General features: G+C 35.8%; 3 protein-coding genes and 1 long non-coding RNA gene across 12 annotated transcripts; 2 read left to right on the forward strand and 2 right to left on the reverse strand.

Moving 5' to 3' along the window:
- LOC104762009 lies at nucleotides 1-2,870 on the forward strand. 9 transcript variants are annotated; one of them, XR_763341.1, is made up of 8 exons: nucleotides 1-81; nucleotides 258-344; nucleotides 460-704; nucleotides 802-994; nucleotides 1,078-1,406; nucleotides 1,501-2,080; nucleotides 2,271-2,325; nucleotides 2,449-2,870. It is a non-coding gene; the product is annotated as an uncharacterized LOC104762009 (long non-coding RNA). The 9 variants fall into 9 exon arrangements; XR_763344.1 differs by having other exon boundaries at nucleotides 1,501-1,572; nucleotides 1,644-2,325; XR_763349.1 differs by having other exon boundaries at nucleotides 1,078-1,165; nucleotides 1,290-1,406; nucleotides 1,501-2,325.
- LOC104762010 (ankyrin repeat and KH domain-containing protein mask-like) lies at nucleotides 4,303-5,990 on the forward strand. The gene is made up of 2 exons (XM_010485215.2): nucleotides 4,303-4,898; nucleotides 5,455-5,990. The coding sequence occupies exons 1-2, from the start codon at nucleotides 4,438-4,440 to the stop codon at nucleotides 5,675-5,677; spliced, it is 684 nt and encodes a 227-aa protein (XP_010483517.1). The 5' UTR covers nucleotides 4,303-4,437; the 3' UTR covers nucleotides 5,678-5,990.
- Nucleotides 6,006-9,062, reverse strand: LOC104762011 (probable serine/threonine-protein kinase At5g41260). Its single transcript, XM_010485216.2, has 10 exons — nucleotides 8,774-9,062; nucleotides 8,478-8,686; nucleotides 8,206-8,341; nucleotides 7,824-7,957; nucleotides 7,609-7,714; nucleotides 7,426-7,511; nucleotides 7,099-7,287; nucleotides 6,842-7,006; nucleotides 6,563-6,676; nucleotides 6,006-6,477 (listed from the first exon to the last, which is right to left on the reverse strand). The coding sequence occupies exons 1-10, from the start codon at nucleotides 8,856-8,858 to the stop codon at nucleotides 6,229-6,231; spliced, it is 1,473 nt and encodes a 490-aa protein (XP_010483518.1). The 5' UTR covers nucleotides 8,859-9,062; the 3' UTR covers nucleotides 6,006-6,228.
- Nucleotides 12,358-16,050, reverse strand: LOC104762012. Its single transcript, XM_010485217.1, has 3 exons — nucleotides 15,848-16,050; nucleotides 12,971-15,104; nucleotides 12,358-12,864 (listed from the first exon to the last, which is right to left on the reverse strand). The coding sequence occupies exons 2-3, from the start codon at nucleotides 15,059-15,061 to the stop codon at nucleotides 12,583-12,585; spliced, it is 2,373 nt and encodes a 790-aa protein (XP_010483519.1). The 5' UTR covers nucleotides 15,062-15,104; nucleotides 15,848-16,050; the 3' UTR covers nucleotides 12,358-12,582.

Raw genomic sequence — 17,302 nt, forward strand, 5'->3', positions numbered from 1 at the left:
TTTTTTTTTTTTTATCTCTTGCAGGAAATTTCATCTTTAAACAATGGCAAGGGCTTACGGAGAAGACTCAGACTGTTTAAGGTTTTTTTTCCGATCATAAACACAATTTATAAGTGAATACTGAGATTTTTGTTTTGTTTGGTTCTGTTTCTCTATATGGATGGAAGATAGATATATGGTTCACTTTAGAACAGACTCATAGCTTGATGAATCTGTTTTATGAATGTACGAGTAACTAATTTAATTTTCTCTTGCAGGAATATAATCTTCAAACACTGGGAAGGGATAACCAGCCAGCATATGGAGACATCTTCAATTGCTTTAACAAAGAATTGTCTAAGCAGGTATGAAGCTTTTTCACTTGGATTTTTAGATCTATGCGCTTGGGATTAAAGGGTTTGAACTTAGGCTGCTATTTCAAATCTAACGATGGTTCTTAGAATCGTTGATGTGGTGCAGGTGTCCTTTTGGTGTCTTTGCAAGTGAGGATCGGTGGAGGACTTTGTGTGTTTCCATGGGGTTTATTTATGATTTTCACTTTAACTCTTACAAATTAACAAAGGTTCTTCTAATTCTATATGTGCAGACTTGTGAGATGGTTTGGAGGATAATGTTCCATTACAAAAACTTGGTCGCCGTGCGTGCTCACAGTGTAACAACATGAAGCTGATTCTATAGTGATTGATGCTCTTTGACTCTACAAAGTACGTCTTCGTCCTTTTCAACTTCAAATTCTCCCTGATTTGACTGACGACGACCAAAACAAAAAAGGTATCAAAATTCTTGGGGTTTTTTTTGTAGGGTTTTCACGATGGATCTCCCTGAATTGCATCTTTAAAAAATGGCAAGGGATAGCCATCAAAGGGAGAAATCTTGAGTGTGTAAGCAGGTAAAAATGGCAAGGGATAGCCATCAAAGGAACCTTCTTTTCACTTGGAGTTTGCAAAAGACATCTTCAATGGAGTTTGAAAAAGACATCTTCAATGATCCTATGGTTAAGTACAGGAAGTATAGAAAGATATAGAGTGTTGCTCCTCCTATAGGAACTGACATTATTAAAATTGTCCAAATTGATAGGAAGGTTCAAGGCTCCTACTGATGCTGGAAGATTCCGAGCTGAACTACAACCGGCTGGTTGAGGGTTTAGCACTCACTTATCTGGCAAGTATGTGTTCACTGAGAGGAGAGATGAAGAAGATTTAGAACAGAGGGATGGTTTACAAACTTCTTCATTCTTAAACCATACTTGGTTTACAAACTAACGATGGTTCTTCTAATTCTATGTGCAGATCGGTGAGATGGTTTGAAGAATAATGTTTCATAACAAAAAAACTTGGCCGGCGACCGTGCTCACAGTGCAACAACATTAAACTGATTCTTGTCCACTTCAAATTATACATCCATAAGTGAGTCTAATTTCCTTTAGAGTTTTGTTCTTTGTTACACAATTTTAGATTGGATAGAGACTGAGATTTTTTACTTTCTTTTTAATGGTTATAGGTGTTGCTAGCTTCTCCAGATGGAGTTATAAGGTTCCCTATCATCCGATGGAAAAAAATCTCTTCTTCATCTGTAAGTAAACTCAAAACCCTCTTTGCCTTTCTTTGTTTTGTTCTGTTTCAAGTTTACTAAATCCGATCCAGACAATGTGCGACTTTGCAACTCTTGTTTGGATGCATGCCCGGGGATTTTCCATCATGACCGGAGAATGCCTGATATTTCAGATCCTATACTGCAGATTTATATGGTGTTGATCTACTTTCTTTTGAGTATTGTCACTGTGGTGTCAAAGATATTATGACTCAAATGTGAATGCTACCGTTTGAATACCTGAGAATAATATAGCCGAGAATTATATAGTTTTGTATCTTAGTTGAGCTGTCGTGATACGTCTTTGGCGGTCAAACCGGTGTTTGATCGTTTCGAATCAGTCATGTTTACATCAGGCACGTTGAGCCCAGTTGATCTTCACCCTTGTCCATTCATGTTGTTAGTTGAAGTTTTAAGCATCTTGTTAGTTGAAGCTTTAAGATGTCAATGACAGAGACTGCATCTGCCCTATGGTGCTTACTCGGGGAAGGTATGCGGTTTATTAAAAAATATCCTGAACACTTACCTTATTTGACCGCCAAAGACAGTCAGCTTTCTGTTAGCACCAAATCTGACATGAGAAGTGATCCTGGACTCCTGGTGTTGTGAGGAGTTACGGAAAGCTTTTTGGTAGAGATGGTATCTATTGTTCCTGATGGAGTTGTCTGCTTCTTTTTTAGTTACTCATACATGGATGGCATTATTGCTACATGGAATGAAACTGCAATTCTGAAGGTATGGTCTTCTCCTTCGCTTTGCCATGCAAGAATTTTTGTCACAGTTTTGCATGAAATGGATACAGGCATTAATTAATGTATATGTGCTTACCGATATTACCAATGCTCTTAATGTTTGTAGGAAATATTGCAACAGAAGCTTGTTTTCATCGAAACACTAGATGTTATAGAAACAACATTGGCAGTGGATAATTATCGCAGGGCTTGCGATTGCCGAAGAGGCTTCTCACGTAGTCACGTTTACTCCTCCGCCAACTGAAACCCTTTAATCGCCGCAGAGGTTTCTCACGTTGACTCCTCCGTCAACGAAAACCAAACAGATGATTGACATAGAATCAATTCATATGAGATATCTTCATGTAAGCAAACATGGCAAAGTACATGATGGTTTTTAGTCAATAGTGTGTGCAACGGAGAAGCAATTTAAAAAAAAAAACTAAAGTACGTCGCTCGAAGGGCCCCTATTGAACCAATTCAAGTCCATGAAACCTCTATCCCTCCATTATTTTTCATTCGGGCCTTATATCCATGTCATTTTCCGTTTCTCTTCTGTCCATCGTTCCTTCCTGCTTTGAAAATCGTATATTCATTAGTCACTTTATTTTATAACTATACATATATATATGTATAACTATAACCTAGTGAAATCAAATATAACTGAGACGAAGAAAATAAAAAGGAAAAATAGAAGAAAGAATTCTAAAGAGTTTTAGTGAAATAAATGGTCAAAAATATAATTTAATAGTGTCAATTATTGGGGAAAAAATAGGCACATTGACACTATTAAATTACTCATCTTATAAAGGATACAGATGAAAAACATATATATTTTAATTATTTAAATAGAATACAATTTTTAAAAATAATTTTACATTTTTTTAAGCCATAGTATTGGTATAAAACAAAGTAACTTTATCAAATTGATGTTTAACTTCTGTTCCCTTTGTCTCACAAAAATTTAAATATTTTCAAAAAAATTAAATATTTATCAAAACATTAATTTTTGTGAGACAGAGAGAGTATTATTTTTCTTTAGGACAAAATTATTAAAGAAACGGTGAGTTTCCTTCCAGCCAACATTGTTACATCCTGACACAACTACTGACATTGACAGTGATTTCTGTGTTTAGGTGTTTTCTTTATCAAAGCCCCTTAACTTTCTAACATTTTCAATTTGATCTCATGTTTATATAGTTTCCAATGAAACCCTACACTATTGCATTCACAGTTCACCAACCCACTTCAATCAAAATCAGTTTAAGCTTGAATTTAATAGGAGATCATTTTTTAGTATCAATGATTAAACAATCCAATACTATAGAAGTAATGTAGAATGAAACTTTATAGAAGCAATCTAATTTAGAGAAGCAAAGTAGTTTGTTTTTCATGATAAGACTAAAGTACTAAATAAAGTAGGAATTGTTGGAAGTACAATCTAACTTGTTGAAGAAATCAAGGAAAGTACTAAACAATAATCAAAAAAGGCTTTTTCCATTACTATTAATGTTTTTAACTTTAAAATAACTCAACTTAAAACTTGAAACACACATGTTTAATGAAGTTAACAACTTAACCGGCAACTTCAATAAGAAATATGAGTTTTAAAAAAACCATTTTTACACAGGGAAAAAAGTACAATCATATATTCAAATATACATAAATGTTAAGAAAAATTAAGAATCATGAGTTTAAGAATCCGTACCACGGGATCTAACAATGTTAAAAAAAGCACCAACCTTGTTTTGAAATATCTTCCAAACTTGAGGGAGACAAAAACAAAACAACATGTAATTTTTTTTTTTCCTTTAAATAAACAAAAATAATAGAACAGAAGCTGCTCTTTTGTCCAAAGCTTCTTCCTTTCCCTTTCTCCAACATTTCTTCTCTCTCTCTCTCTTTCTCTCTCCAACTTAAAATTAAAAACAAAAAGAAGTAATAAATTTTGCAATAAACCCTTCAAGACAAAATTAGCTTTTTGTTTTTCTTTTATTTGGTTTCTTTTATTTTGTAATTTGTATTCCTCGTAAAACCCATGAGTGAGTGACCCCTTTGGTTCCTCCTCTTCTTCTTTGCTTTAATCCTTCAAGAAGAAGAAGAAAAAATAAAAAAAATGCCTTCTTTTGCTTTTGGATCTCATCACCATTTGTCGAATCCAAGAGACTCGCCCTACTCCGTCGAAATTAGCGCCGACGGTGGCTCCTCCGACTTGGATTCTTTGTCTGAGGTCGATTTAGAGAGCGGCTGTGTTCCGGCGCCGGAGAAAAAGCTGCATTCCGGTGGTAAGAAGAAGAGGACAAGGAGGAGAAAGAGGAAAAAGAAGAAGAAGAAGAAGAAGAAAAGTGGTAGAGATTGCAGGATCTGTCATCTTCCTTTAGAGATTAACCAAGAAGCTGACGAAGCTGAAGAAGATGAAGATGATGGTGATACTGATTCTGATGAAGATGAAGATGAAGAAGACGAAGAAGAAGAGTATTATGGTTTGCCTTTGCAATTAGGTTGCTCTTGTAAAGGTGATTTGGGTGTAGCTCATAGTAAGTGTGCTGAGACTTGGTTCAAGATCAAAGGAAACATGTGAGTTTCTTTCATTTCTCTTCAAGACTTTCTTTATACATTGACATTTATTCTATTTTCTGCAAAATTCTACAGATTCTGTGAGAATTTTTTTTTAGTAAAGGATGAAACTTTATGAGGAAAACAAAAGTTTTTGCTTTTATGCACTTTGAGTTTTTTTTCTTTTTCTTCATTGTCTGATTTCTAGAGATCCATATGATTACTTCTCAGAAAGATTGTCTACTGAAGCTGGAATCTACAGTTTTTGTGGCCACCAAATTATTCGATTTGTGTCTCATGTGTTGTCAACTTGTGTCCTATGTTCTTATTCGGTTTGGTTCCTGTGTGATTTGCTTCAAACTTTTCACTTTCAAACTAGCTTGATTTTGCAGCTGCATTGAGAATCTTGCATTCTCTTTTGCTGAGACATTTTGACTCTTACCAATCTCATTTATAAGTCCATAGCTCTGTTTAGCTTATGTTGGAGTTAGATCTATTTCTTGTGTGTTTAGACTTTAGAAGCTGAAGTGGGTCTCTAAAGGCTATACTGATAGGCATTATCTATGAATCTGAGCAGGACATGTGAGATATGCGGGGCAATGGCTCTAAACGTGGCTGGCGAACAGTCGAACCCAGAGAGTACTGCCTCTGCCCATTCACAAGCAGCTGCAAGACAACCCCAGACTCAGACAGAGCCACGAGGAATCTGGCATGGTCGTCCTGTTATGAACTTCTTACTTGCCGCTATGGTCTTTGCCTTCATTGTTTCTTGGCTGTTTCACTTCAAAGTCCTCAAGTGAAACGTTTTCCATCTCTCTCTTTTCGCCCACCTGCACGCGCTCACTCTTCTCCTGTTCTTGAGTTGCTTGTTGCAGTCGCTGGATCAGTCCCTCCTGTTGCTTGATTGTTCACACGTTTTGTAGCTGTAAAAACTTGGTAGTCTTTAGATTGTTTGTGACTTGTGAGATTTACATCTTGTATTATACTGCTCTACTCCGGCTTGGTGAAACCTCTGTGTAATCAAGAGGGTCTTAGCTCTATTGGTTTCAGGAACAAACACCTTTGCCTTTGAAGACTGGTAAAAGATAAATACTGGACAACAGTTGTGTTTAATCTCCACTCTTTAAGTTATATTCAAAGAAGATATCACATTTAAGGATCTTGGACTTTTTAAATGAGAAAGATCCTTCTTTCCTTGTTTAAAGATACATGTGAATCATCTCTTCAAATTGGAAACCACAAATTCAAGATAATGATTCAAGAAAGAAAGAAAAAAGACAATGAGGCTCCCAGAATCCAATCAGAAAACGGAGAAGGCAAAAGAGAGAAGAAACCTATACACTTGAAGTTTTCAGTTTCTGTTGTTCTGTTTCTTAGCTTCCAAGGAAGTTCCATCTTTTAGGGTTTCGCAAGCATCTTTATCCATTCCAAGGCTGAAGAGAGCAGCAGCCTGAAGATAGAAAGCCGTTGGCCACTCAGGAGACACTACTTGCGCCTGCATTGCATCACCAAGAGCCTCTTGAGGCATGTTGCTCATCAGATAACACAAACACCTCCTTGCAAAAACTGTTGGTGATACCATTGTGCCATCTTCGATGAACTGCAGATATAATAAGAGAACAAGGATACACAGATTGAGTGGAGTTTTCTTGTTTCAAGAAAGTAACCGACTTTATGTTTCTTACCTGTGTGTAACATTCGACGGCGGTGAGAAAGTCTTTGCCTTTGAACGCAGCATCACCTTGTTTCTTGGCGTTTAGAGTCTCCTGAATCTGGTCGGTCCACACTTGGAATGAGAGCTGTATTGCAAATGAAACAACGATCATCTAGTTGAATATATCAGACAATAAAGATGATGATCTCAATCGAAGACTACAGAACATATTATCTTCTGTAACCAAGCTCCACAATTTCAGATCATTGACCTCGTAGAAGATGAAGAAGCTTCTTATTCATATAAATACCTCATTTGCTACGCCCTCGTCGTCTTTGTATCCAATCTTTTCAAGAATTTCATGTATCGCAGTGAGATCAAGTCTTGAACAAGCGTCGCCCAGAGGGGTTAGCGAAGTTTTTTCCTTTGGAGAAGCAGCTCCATGTGGTATACCCATTAACACATAGGACGGAACCTGAAGAAAACAAACAAATACAAAATAAGAAGAAGAGTCAGAAGACTTGAATGGTTGATGCATAAAAGGAAGGTGATTTAGTGAGCGCATACATCAGTTTCCTTTTGAAGAGGGGCAAGTGAGGACACAAGAGATTTCACATTTGGCCTTTCACGAGCTTCATACTGCAAACAACGGGAAGCTAAGCGAACCAAATCGGTTCCATCATCATTTGAGAAATGACCATCAAGGCACGAGTCCATCAGCATTAGGAAGTTCTTCCCACGAATCAGATCAAGCGCCTGCAGAACAATGGTAGAGCATATGAATGGTGCAGTTACATGTTTTGGGTTCAAGGAGAAGAAGCTTAGAGATCAAGAACTTCTTCCCGAGACAAGTTGAGCCATGTTTCGTGCTTGTCTTGTGAATTGTAAACTTACATGGCTTGGTGGTATGTGTTTGCCACTGAGAAGATCTAGCAACAGCGTTCCAAAGCTGTAGACCACGCTCTCCGGAATCACTCTCCCTAAGAGATTAATAAACACACAGCGGATCAAAATAATAACTAGTTCAAACATGAAACACATAACTTGACGCCATTGCATCTCATATTAGTAACTGACCTGTTCTTAGGTATTCAGGAGGTGTGAAAGCCAAATTTGTACTGTAACTCTTCCCATCCCTACTATTCTTCATAAGACCGAAGCAAGACAATCTAGGGTTACCATCCTGTAATCAAGATTATAATAACATTATCAGAACCCTTACATGAAACACAAACTTAATCACAATAAAAAAAATAACAGATATGAGAGATGATAGTAAGCTAGATATGGACCTGATCAAACAAGATCCTGTAAGCATTAAGATCATGGTACAAGGCGCGACCTTTGGCGCTGCAATACTCAAGTGCTTGTGCAAGATACAAAGCCACTCTCACCCTCATAGACCACTTCATTGGCTGGCTATCCCCTACATATCGTTATCACACATTATTATTAAGTTCCACCACTACTTTTACAAACAATCATCTATAGCCAAATATGGAAATCTCACCAAATGCTAACGAAAACAAAATGATACATATATGCATTTAAGTCTTAATCTTTTGTTCAACAATGTAGAACCAAAAACCGAAATTTCCAACTTAAGGCATAGAGACTAGACAAAAGAGGATCAAAACAAACAAGTAAACAAACAAAAATGATGAAAAGGCTTACAGTGGAAGAGATGCTTAGAGAGAGTTTCAAAAGGCATAAACTCAGCAACTAACAATCTCTCGTCTCCTTCACAACAGAATCCAATCAAGTTAGCCAACCTCTCATTCCTCAACTGCCCCACAGCTTTTGCTTCCTCCTAAAAGATCAATCAAATGAAACAGTAAACAACAACAACAACAACAAGAACAAGAACCTCACCAAATGCAGGAACTGTAAATGATAAACCCATCAAGAGATATGAGCAAAGGAATCAAATTTACGAGAGCTCGTACAAGGAATTGACGAGTATCAGGCCAAGCGGATCTATTGAAGCGTTTAACAGCGATGCATCGGTCATCTTCAAGCCTGCCTTTGTAGACAACATTGGGAGCCTTAACCCCGTGTTCAGAGACGATACTGTCAGTAGAGAATCCAGAAGTAGCAGCTCGTAGTTGGTCGAAACTGAACTCCGTAAACGACGGCAAATCGTCCTCACCGTACCCTGTTGGAAAAAAAAAACTCAAACTTGGTTTAGCAAAGAGAGAGAGAGTGATGAAAATGCAAAGAAAGGTAGAGACTTTAAAGAAACCTAGATCAGAAGCTTCGTTGTGAGTTGATTTGAGATGGGTCGGCCACCAACAACAGAGAGATAGCTTAGAGCAACGAGGTCCCATTTTGGGTTTTTTCAAAGCTCAATCAAAGATGATTTCTTCTTCCCTAAAACCCGAGTAAAGCAAAAACCCTTTTTTTTTTTTTGGGTGTGAGGCTCTCTCACTCAGTCACTTTCTGAGAGTTTAAAAAGAGAAGACGAGAGAGAGAGAGAGCCAAAAAAGGTTTTTTTTTCTTTCTGGAATGGAAAGGAATCTGCGGAGAAAAAAAAAAAAAAAAGAGAGTGAGAAAATTTATATAGCGGACGAAGTGGAGAAGACAGTGGTGAAATTAATAAAAAGCATAATAATGATAATAATTAATTATTTAGATAAGAGTTTTTTTAATTGTGGATCCAATGTCTTTCTCTCTCTCTTATCTTATCATTTATCACTTTTTTTTGTCTAAATGTGGAATAATTAATTATGTTCAAACTACATTTGACTGAGAAAAGTATTTTGTTATCAAGGTTCAATTTTTTCAGTTCCCGAAAGAGTATTTTGGGATTTTTAAAAGATACAGTATTTTTTTTGTTGGGTCAAACTGATACTATAGAATATGAAAATCAAATGAGAAAATAGAGACAAACAGATTAATTGAGAAACCGACATTTTTTTCTCTCTTTTTTTTTTTTTGTTTTGTCGTCAAGCAGACGAGACGACCTTAAGTAACTCTGAAACGTCTGTTTATATACATACTACAAGGCTGCATTAGTAAATCAGGGACAACGAAGTTACTAAATCAGGGACAAAATCGTAAAGTGCATGGTCAAAGGGTCAAAGCCATGTGTGCATGCGTGTGGCCTGTGGGTGTGAGAATATGAAGTTATGAACTACTGTATTAAAGTGGCAGTGTAGTACTACTAGTTTATGAGAAGTTGCATTAACTGAGCTGATGATATCTCATTTATATTTACCTATATACTTTAGTCAGGTGATTAATCTTTGGAGTAGCCTTAAACTACGTATAAGGCTACTCCAAAGATTAACTACGTAATAGCTCTATTAAATCCCTCCAAAGATATGATGTTCTTTTGAACTAATTATGTGTGTGGTTTTTTACACACTAAAAGATTAAAATATGCGGGTTTTGATCAACAAATCATATCTTTATTTGATAAAACAATGTTAACTATTTTATTTTACTTATAATATATGAGCATTTGAACCCAATAAGCGAAACAACCTTTCCAGCTAAAAATGACGCAGACCGGTGTGACCCAAAAACAGTCCATGAGAAGCATTTTATATGCAAGTCAAAACCTTTTGTATACTATGCGGCTTATTATTACATCGCAAAGCTCACTTTTCTCTTATAAAATTCAATATATGCGAAGCTTTCCATAGCTTCTTGTATATGTATTCGAAACAACAACTTTTGTTTGTTTAAATAATTATTTTATTTCTATAAGAACAATTAATGTTGGTTGGTGGAGACAAAGAGGATCTTGGTGATAAATATGGCAAAGAAAGTGGTAATAGAAGATGACTTACACGCGTGTGCCAAGGAGATGTTTGTTGTCCTTTGGGGGACAAATTTTAGCCTAATTTAAGATGCTCTTAAGTAACCAACTCAGGACCACTATAATGGAAGATCCATCATACTCTTATTATAGACATTGGATGGAGCGTTATTTTGAAGGTTGCATGTTTTAAAATCTTTGCTTCGACTCTTGGCTCAAGATATATAATGCCCAAGCCACTAACGAAATTTTGGTACCTATATATTATATCTATACGCAACAAACCTAATAGGTGCTAATCATAAGCTTTGAAACAAAATCTATGATTCAAATTTTCAATAGGTGAATTGCTCCATGTCTTTAATTCATATTATGGAAAGATAAAACCTTAGTTTTTACATATTTAGAAGCAACTTACATAATGGGATAAACTTAAGTCATTATTCTCCATTATACAGGGAAGTTGAGTGGTGCTCTCATAATTTTTAAGAACACTACTCAACCTGCAAAACACGATTTTTGCAACTACCATATTATTATATATTTTGAGATTAAAAAAAAAAATCAATTACATATCAAATTTCTTGGCCCTAAATACTACAATATATAATTATGTTTTTTTTTGGTTAAAATCTTATGTAGACACTAGGATTTTGACAAAAGACCAATTATTACACAATAAAAAGGTATTCGATAGACAAAAACAAAAACGGATACTGTATAAGATATTTATAACTACGCCTCACCTTCGGAAAAAAAAGTGTTTGTAAGTTACATATATATATGGATAGTGTTGGTCCACTTAATGTCGAGTTACAAGAGAAAACATTACTTGTTCATAACCACATTCAAACTATCCGCTTTGTAACGAACACGTGCAGCCACGTAGAAATGAACTATAGTATGATTACAATAATTCAGTAGTCTTATTTACAACAAGAGCTAGTAAAAACTAAAAGAGAATCTGAAATATGTTTTATAAGAATATACATATGCAAATACGTGCGATGATGGAGTTTGAAGGATTTCTATGTAAAAACTATCATCTAAATAGATGTTCGTAACACATTGGCCAAGTAAATACATAACTTTAACGTGACACAATAATTGTGGTACAAAATAAATATTATATACCACTTTTAGAACAAAATTGTGAGAGCTATCATTTTAACAAATATTGATAATCAATTATTGTAGGTTTTATTGTTTTTACTGTTTTTTATTTTTGGAAAAACTTACGGTTTGAATGGTAACTGCGGTCAGGGCGGCCAAATCCATATGCGGTATAGATCACTCCATTTTTAAGGCGGACTACAGACCACTGCGTACCAACTCTATTTGTATACAAAAGCGGTCTGCAGTTGGTCCGCTGCGATCTTGTCTCTGCTTTATTTGGACCACACCACTGCGGACTACATTTGCTGAATGGTAAATAAAAAGTGGTCCAATCTGTATACAGATTTGTGCGCCCCAACCGCTCCAACCATTCATACTGTTTCTACTGTTTGAGTTATATCATAAACTTATTGTTTTCTACAGACATTTATGTAGCATGTTAACAAATGCAAAAGATCATTTTCTAAAATCGTAATCATTTCGACAAAGAAAATTTCGTTTGGTGTAATCTCGGATAAACTTCTCAATTATGTGATTCTTTATATATTTTATTTTGGGCATATGCCAAATTGGATATTGATGGGTCTACCATGTTGCTTGTTGTATGAGCTCAAAGTGCATAAAGCTATACAATCCACTCTGTTCCTCACTGTCTTTGTGACCAAAAAAAACAACAACTTCACGTGAACGATGGGAACACTTTTTATTGTTTTCTTATAACTAAAAATCTTTTTCACTTTTAAAGACTGAATTCAAAAAGAGGAATTTATCAAAACTCAGTTTTATGCAAAAACTATGACTTGGCTATAGAACTTGTCTGATCAGCTGGGCCAGGTTCAAAAACCCTCTTCTTATGAATCCAATTCATCATAACAATTGATCACAAGGAAAGATAAACAAAAAAAAGGCCCCTATAAATAGTTAAGACCCCTGTAGTCTCAGAAAAGGAACCAAATACTTTTTCAGCTTGATGAAAGTATTATATATGGAGGAGATACGATATAAAAAATATTCACACTTCAGAGTTGGGAAGATCATTAGACTAACTACTTTAAAGATATATTCTTGCTGCTTTCTTATTTCCTGCAACTATTTTACCTTAAGGCTTAACACTAATAATATGATCAAATACCTGCAAGTAAAAATTTGGGTGTGAAGTAAAAATACAAACTTCAGACCCGCCCAACAGGCGAGAGGGGTGGTTGATACCCGACGGTGTTGCCATTAGGGTTTGAATCTTGGTCCGGGACTAACACGGTTTTTGCTCTAGCTTTATGTTCATCACACGAGCTTTTGTGCTCACGGGTGATCTCTGACATTTTCCTACTCTCTGCAAGTGCCATACATATGGAGAAAGCTTGCAATTGTGAAAGGGATGGATTATACACAACTGAATATATCCCTTCTTTGATCGGTTTAAAGCTCAAGAACGGATGTTCCTCCGGTTGTTCTCCCTGAAAAGAAATATAGAAATGTGATGGTGAAATCTTTTTGGTTTTGATTTGGAAGAGAGAAAGAAAAAAAGGAGATTGGATTTGGGACTAAGTAGAGAATCTGCACCAGAAAGAAAAGCTCGAATAGGTTTGAAGAGGCTGGTGAGTTTGATGTTGTCGAGTTCTCGTAGGATAAGTTGTGCTGATTTGTAAGAATTCTGAGATTGCAGCCCATATCCCAACCTCCACAATCGCAAGAACCACCTGTTCTCCATCGCTGGATCAAAGATGATGGCCCTCCTTTCTGAGGCATACTATGAACACCGCTTTGAAGTATGACCGTAGCACTAATGTCTTGGTCAAAAAACCTGTCTTTGATGTGATCCTCAAGCTCTTCATTGAGTGCATTATGATCTTGAACGGTATTTAGTGATGCCCTCCTGTGACACCATCTTGGCATCTTCACGATGATCGCAGCTAGCTCATTTTTTAATTGCAGATCAGACTTTTCCGTGCTCTCTTGATCAAGTTCTACAGAGAAGAGAACAAACTCTCTGATGGAACCAGAAGGCAAAGAGCTCGAAACACGCATTTGGGCAACAACATTAGAGATGATACCATGTGTTTGGCCACTGCCTCTTTGGTTTAACCACCCACTATTTTTCTTATGGTCTTTAATAGAGAACAAAGTATAAACACTGGTACATTCACCTTCCTCCGAGCTTCCCATTTTCTTTTGGGTGGCCGCAATAATGTCGGTTTCTTTGTTCACTGCAAATGTAAAGAGTGGTTGATTGTTCTTAACTGATACTCGCAGAACAGCTCGAACTATGGATGATCCTAACTTCTTCTCGTGAGCTGAATCATTGATATTTACTGATTTGCAACCCCTGATACCCATTTTTATTCTTTGTACGCCTTGACCTCTAGTCCCCTCCACGGAATTGCCAGAGTGAGTTGCTCGAGGCTTCAATAGAGGTTCTAGCAACCTTCTTAAATGGCTTGTCGTGGTTGCATCTTTTGCACTGGGCTTGCTGCAATCTGAGCCGTCAACGTCAGATAATAGTGCCACATTTTGTGAATCTATCTTCTTGGAGTTAGTCATAGAGTCTAGCTGGGTTGTGGGAACAGCAACTCCTTCACTGTTAGTTTTGCTGGCTTTACCCATACCGAAGCTAAGCCGCTGAAAAGGCGATATACTTCTCCCCTTTTCAGATGCGCCTTTATGCGACTTTGAATCTCGTCTCTGGGAAGATCCATCATTACAATGTTTCACAGATAACAGAGATGATGCTCTGTCTTCTGCAATTTTACCTTTGGAAGATGTATTCCTTGCTTTTACTGAGAGCGGCACGCACTGAGATATTTCAACTGAAACCTTGTTCTGGTCCGCATCAGTGGAGCCAACTGTACTCTTTGCCAAGCAGCCATCAGCATTACATGGCAAAGGTAAAGAATGTTGCGTACAGTAATCTCCTTCAACACCGTGAACAACCCGGACTTTTCTAGTGGAACTCCTCTTGCAGGTTTTAGCCTCTCCTTGCTGCTTTCGACCAAGTTCTCCATCGTGATGATTTCGGTTTCTTTCGTGCAAGTTCTTTTCACTCTTCCTACGCCTGTTACTATCAGCCTTTGATCTCACCTCCATGTTCAAGCCAGCCACATTTTGTGAGTCTATCTTCCCTTTCAGATCTTTCTCTTCACATCCATCTAATCCTTGTGCATCATCAGTGTTTGGACCAAGCTGGTCATCTGGTATGCTCAAACATCTACGATCTTCGTGTTTCTTTCTCCTTAAAGTATTCTCAACCGAATTCGACATAACATTGCTCTGCTGTGAGCTACTACGATGTTTCGTCCGACAAGCAGAACTACGGTTATGCACTTTACTGGGACCAGCAGATGATGATGACGCATCTCTAGGCTGAGCCAACAAAGCATCTGTTTGGTGGTGGTGAACCAAAGGGAACCTAGTCTTCATGGGAACCCTGTTATGACTATGCTGCCACTTCTCCAAACGCCCCCAATCAAGAACACCAACACTCAAGAGCTTCTCTTGAGAGGTTTCAGCTCTCTCCAAGAAAACAGGTAGCTTGGACATATACTTGACAAGCTCATGACTCTCATCCTCCTCCTCCTCCAGACATTGTTGTTTCACACGAGTTTTCAAAGGCTTAGTACCACCAGAAAAACGCTTCTTCTCCAAACGACATTCCATAGTCACAGAACGATTCACATCAATCCAACTTACATAAACATCCCTGAAACACCACAAAAAAAAAAAAAAAAAAAAAAAAAAAAAAAAAAAANAAGAAAAAAGTAGATTGAAAGCAGTTTTCTGATAGGTCTTTTTCTCAAATGATCACGGCATCAAAGAGAGAACATACAAACAAACAAACAAAAAAAGTGGCCCTCCTCTCCTAATGGACGCAGGAAGAAGAAGATAACAACAATGATTTAGTATTGTAAGTTTATCAAAAAGATGTTTCGATAATGCTAAAAAAAATACAGTATATACTCATCATGATATTGATAGGTCCCCTATTAATTTTTTTCCCGGAGAAACAGCTGAATGATGCGTCCGTGCATTTATGAAGAACCATATCCCACAAATACCAACTGAGTATATACGACAAATACCAGATTTCAGATTTGATTCAAAAAAAATTCGACGGATCCAAGGAAAAATTTGGGAGAAATCGAAAAATTCCGAAATCAACCAAAATCGGAAGCAGACAACGGAGGAGGAATCGAATACAAATATATTGTTCTAAAAAAAATCGAAAACTGATCAGGTACCTATTTAAATCGAAATCGAAACGGAAGATTTTAACTAGATTCTTCATAAATAAGCATAAAACCGTAGTAGAAAAGAAACGGCACTCGAGTGTGTTTTTCTTAGCTCAACAAAACGGCAACGTTTTCTACCAAATCCAGAGCGACGAAGAAACTTTCCCGAGAAAAATCTCAAGAGTCAAATCGGAGAAATCAGAAGGGAAATTACCTCAACGGACGAAGAGAATATGCAGAACCGACGCTACTCGACGAAGAAGATACTGAGAGAGACAGAGAGAGTCCAAAAGAGGTTACTAGGAGAGTGAGTGAATCAGCAGCAGCAAAAAGTGAAGATCCAAAAAAGCAGAGAGAAGTAGTGTGTGATCGATTAACATAATCTATACTAATGAAAACTAGGAGCTATAAGCTCTTTAAACCATCCACCTAAAGTTTAAAACCAGCAATAGTGATTACACATCTCACCAATTAATATTTTTTAAAAATTTCCAAAATTTTATTTATTAAGAATTATTTTAAACAACCTATTAGGATTTGACATATCATTCATTAACATTTTATAAATTTACAGAACTTTTAGAAAAAGGAAAAATTTTAAATTTATAAAAATAAAAGAACTATGTATAATATCCCATATCGGCTAAAAAGTTTTTAGACGATGGTTCAAAAGCAATATAAATAAGATTAATATACTTCCAACAACGAATGAGCAGGAAAGCTTGATTTATCAAGCGTCCAAGTTTAAAAGTTTTATTCGGTTTGATCCGGTTTTTATTTGATCAAATTAAAACTTTAAAAAGTTTCAAAAAATATATTATAATATTTAAATTTTTTTAAAGTTTAAATATTATAAATATGAAAACTTTTAAAAGTTCTTAACTTTTAAAAAGTTTTTAAATATTATAATTTTTAAATTTTAAAAGTTTAAAATATTATAAATATTGAAACTTTTTAAAAGGTTCAAATTTTATATTTCGAAACCTTTTAAAAGTTAAAAATATTATAAATATTCAGGTAATACAAAAATTATCTTATTTATCTACGTTTGTGCTTTTTATTTCTTATGAGCTGTAAAACATATTTTTGTTTATGATTTTGTAGATGAGTTGATATTCTTTCATTAATTTTTTATTTTTTATCTTATTTTTTATTTTTATGAGAAAAGAAATGATTTTGTTCTTGGAGTTTGATGGTTTAACAAGTTGTGTGGTAGTCTTAAAAAAATGTTTTTCATTGGAATAATGTGAAGAAATTGACGAGGAAGAAGAAGAAAAATAGTATAACAAATAACCAGACGGTAAAAGTAACGATGACAATTACCAAAAAATTTGACATTGAAAATGAAAAGAAAAAATATGAAGAATAAGAAAACATTGAATAAAAAAACATGAAAATATAAGTGGTAGTGATCAATTAAATATGAAAACAAGTTAAATTCATGATGATAAAATTCTTTGGTTTTTTTGGTGGTCAAAGAAATGATTTAGAATATGTGAGGTCATCAGCTTGATTCGTCTCGCCTCGACGTCGAGTTAAATTTATGATTTTTTTTTATCATATTTGATTTTATAACATAACTGATTTTTATATTTTTAAAAATTGTGTATCTGAAATTTAATTTTTTCCTTAATACTAATTTAATTTTTTTTATAATAAAATATTTTAT

The sequence above is a fragment of the Camelina sativa genome, chromosome 18 (assembly GCF_000633955.1).
Source record: "Camelina sativa cultivar DH55 chromosome 18, Cs, whole genome shotgun sequence".
NCBI classification, from domain to species: Eukaryota; Viridiplantae; Streptophyta; class Magnoliopsida; order Brassicales; family Brassicaceae; genus Camelina; species Camelina sativa.

Bases quoted from the DNA above. Each gene is read 5' to 3' on its own strand.
- LOC104762012 (XM_010485217.1), bottom strand. From the start codon at position 15,061: ATGGAATGTCGTTTGGAGAAGAAGCGTTTTTCTGGTGGTACTAAGCCT. The intron at 12,865-12,970 runs GTGCAGATTCTC...ATTTCTTTTCAG, and splicing joins TATTCGAGCTTTTCTTTCTG to GGAGAACAACCGGAGGAACA.
- LOC104762011 (XM_010485216.2), bottom strand. From the start codon at position 8,858: ATGGGACCTCGTTGCTCTAAGCTATCTCTCTGTTGTTGGTGGCCGACC. The intron at 7,958-8,205 runs GTAAGCCTTTTC...AACGATATGTAG, and splicing joins CTCTAAGCATCTCTTCCACT to GGGATAGCCAGCCAATGAAG. The intron at 7,715-7,823 runs GTCCATATCTAG...TCTTGATTACAG, and splicing joins ACAGGATCTTGTTTGATCAG to GATGGTAACCCTAGATTGTC.
- LOC104762010 (XM_010485215.2), top strand. From the start codon at position 4,438: ATGCCTTCTTTTGCTTTTGGATCTCATCACCATTTGTCGAATCCAAGA. The intron at 4,899-5,454 runs GTGAGTTTCTTT...GAATCTGAGCAG, and splicing joins TTCAAGATCAAAGGAAACAT to GACATGTGAGATATGCGGGG.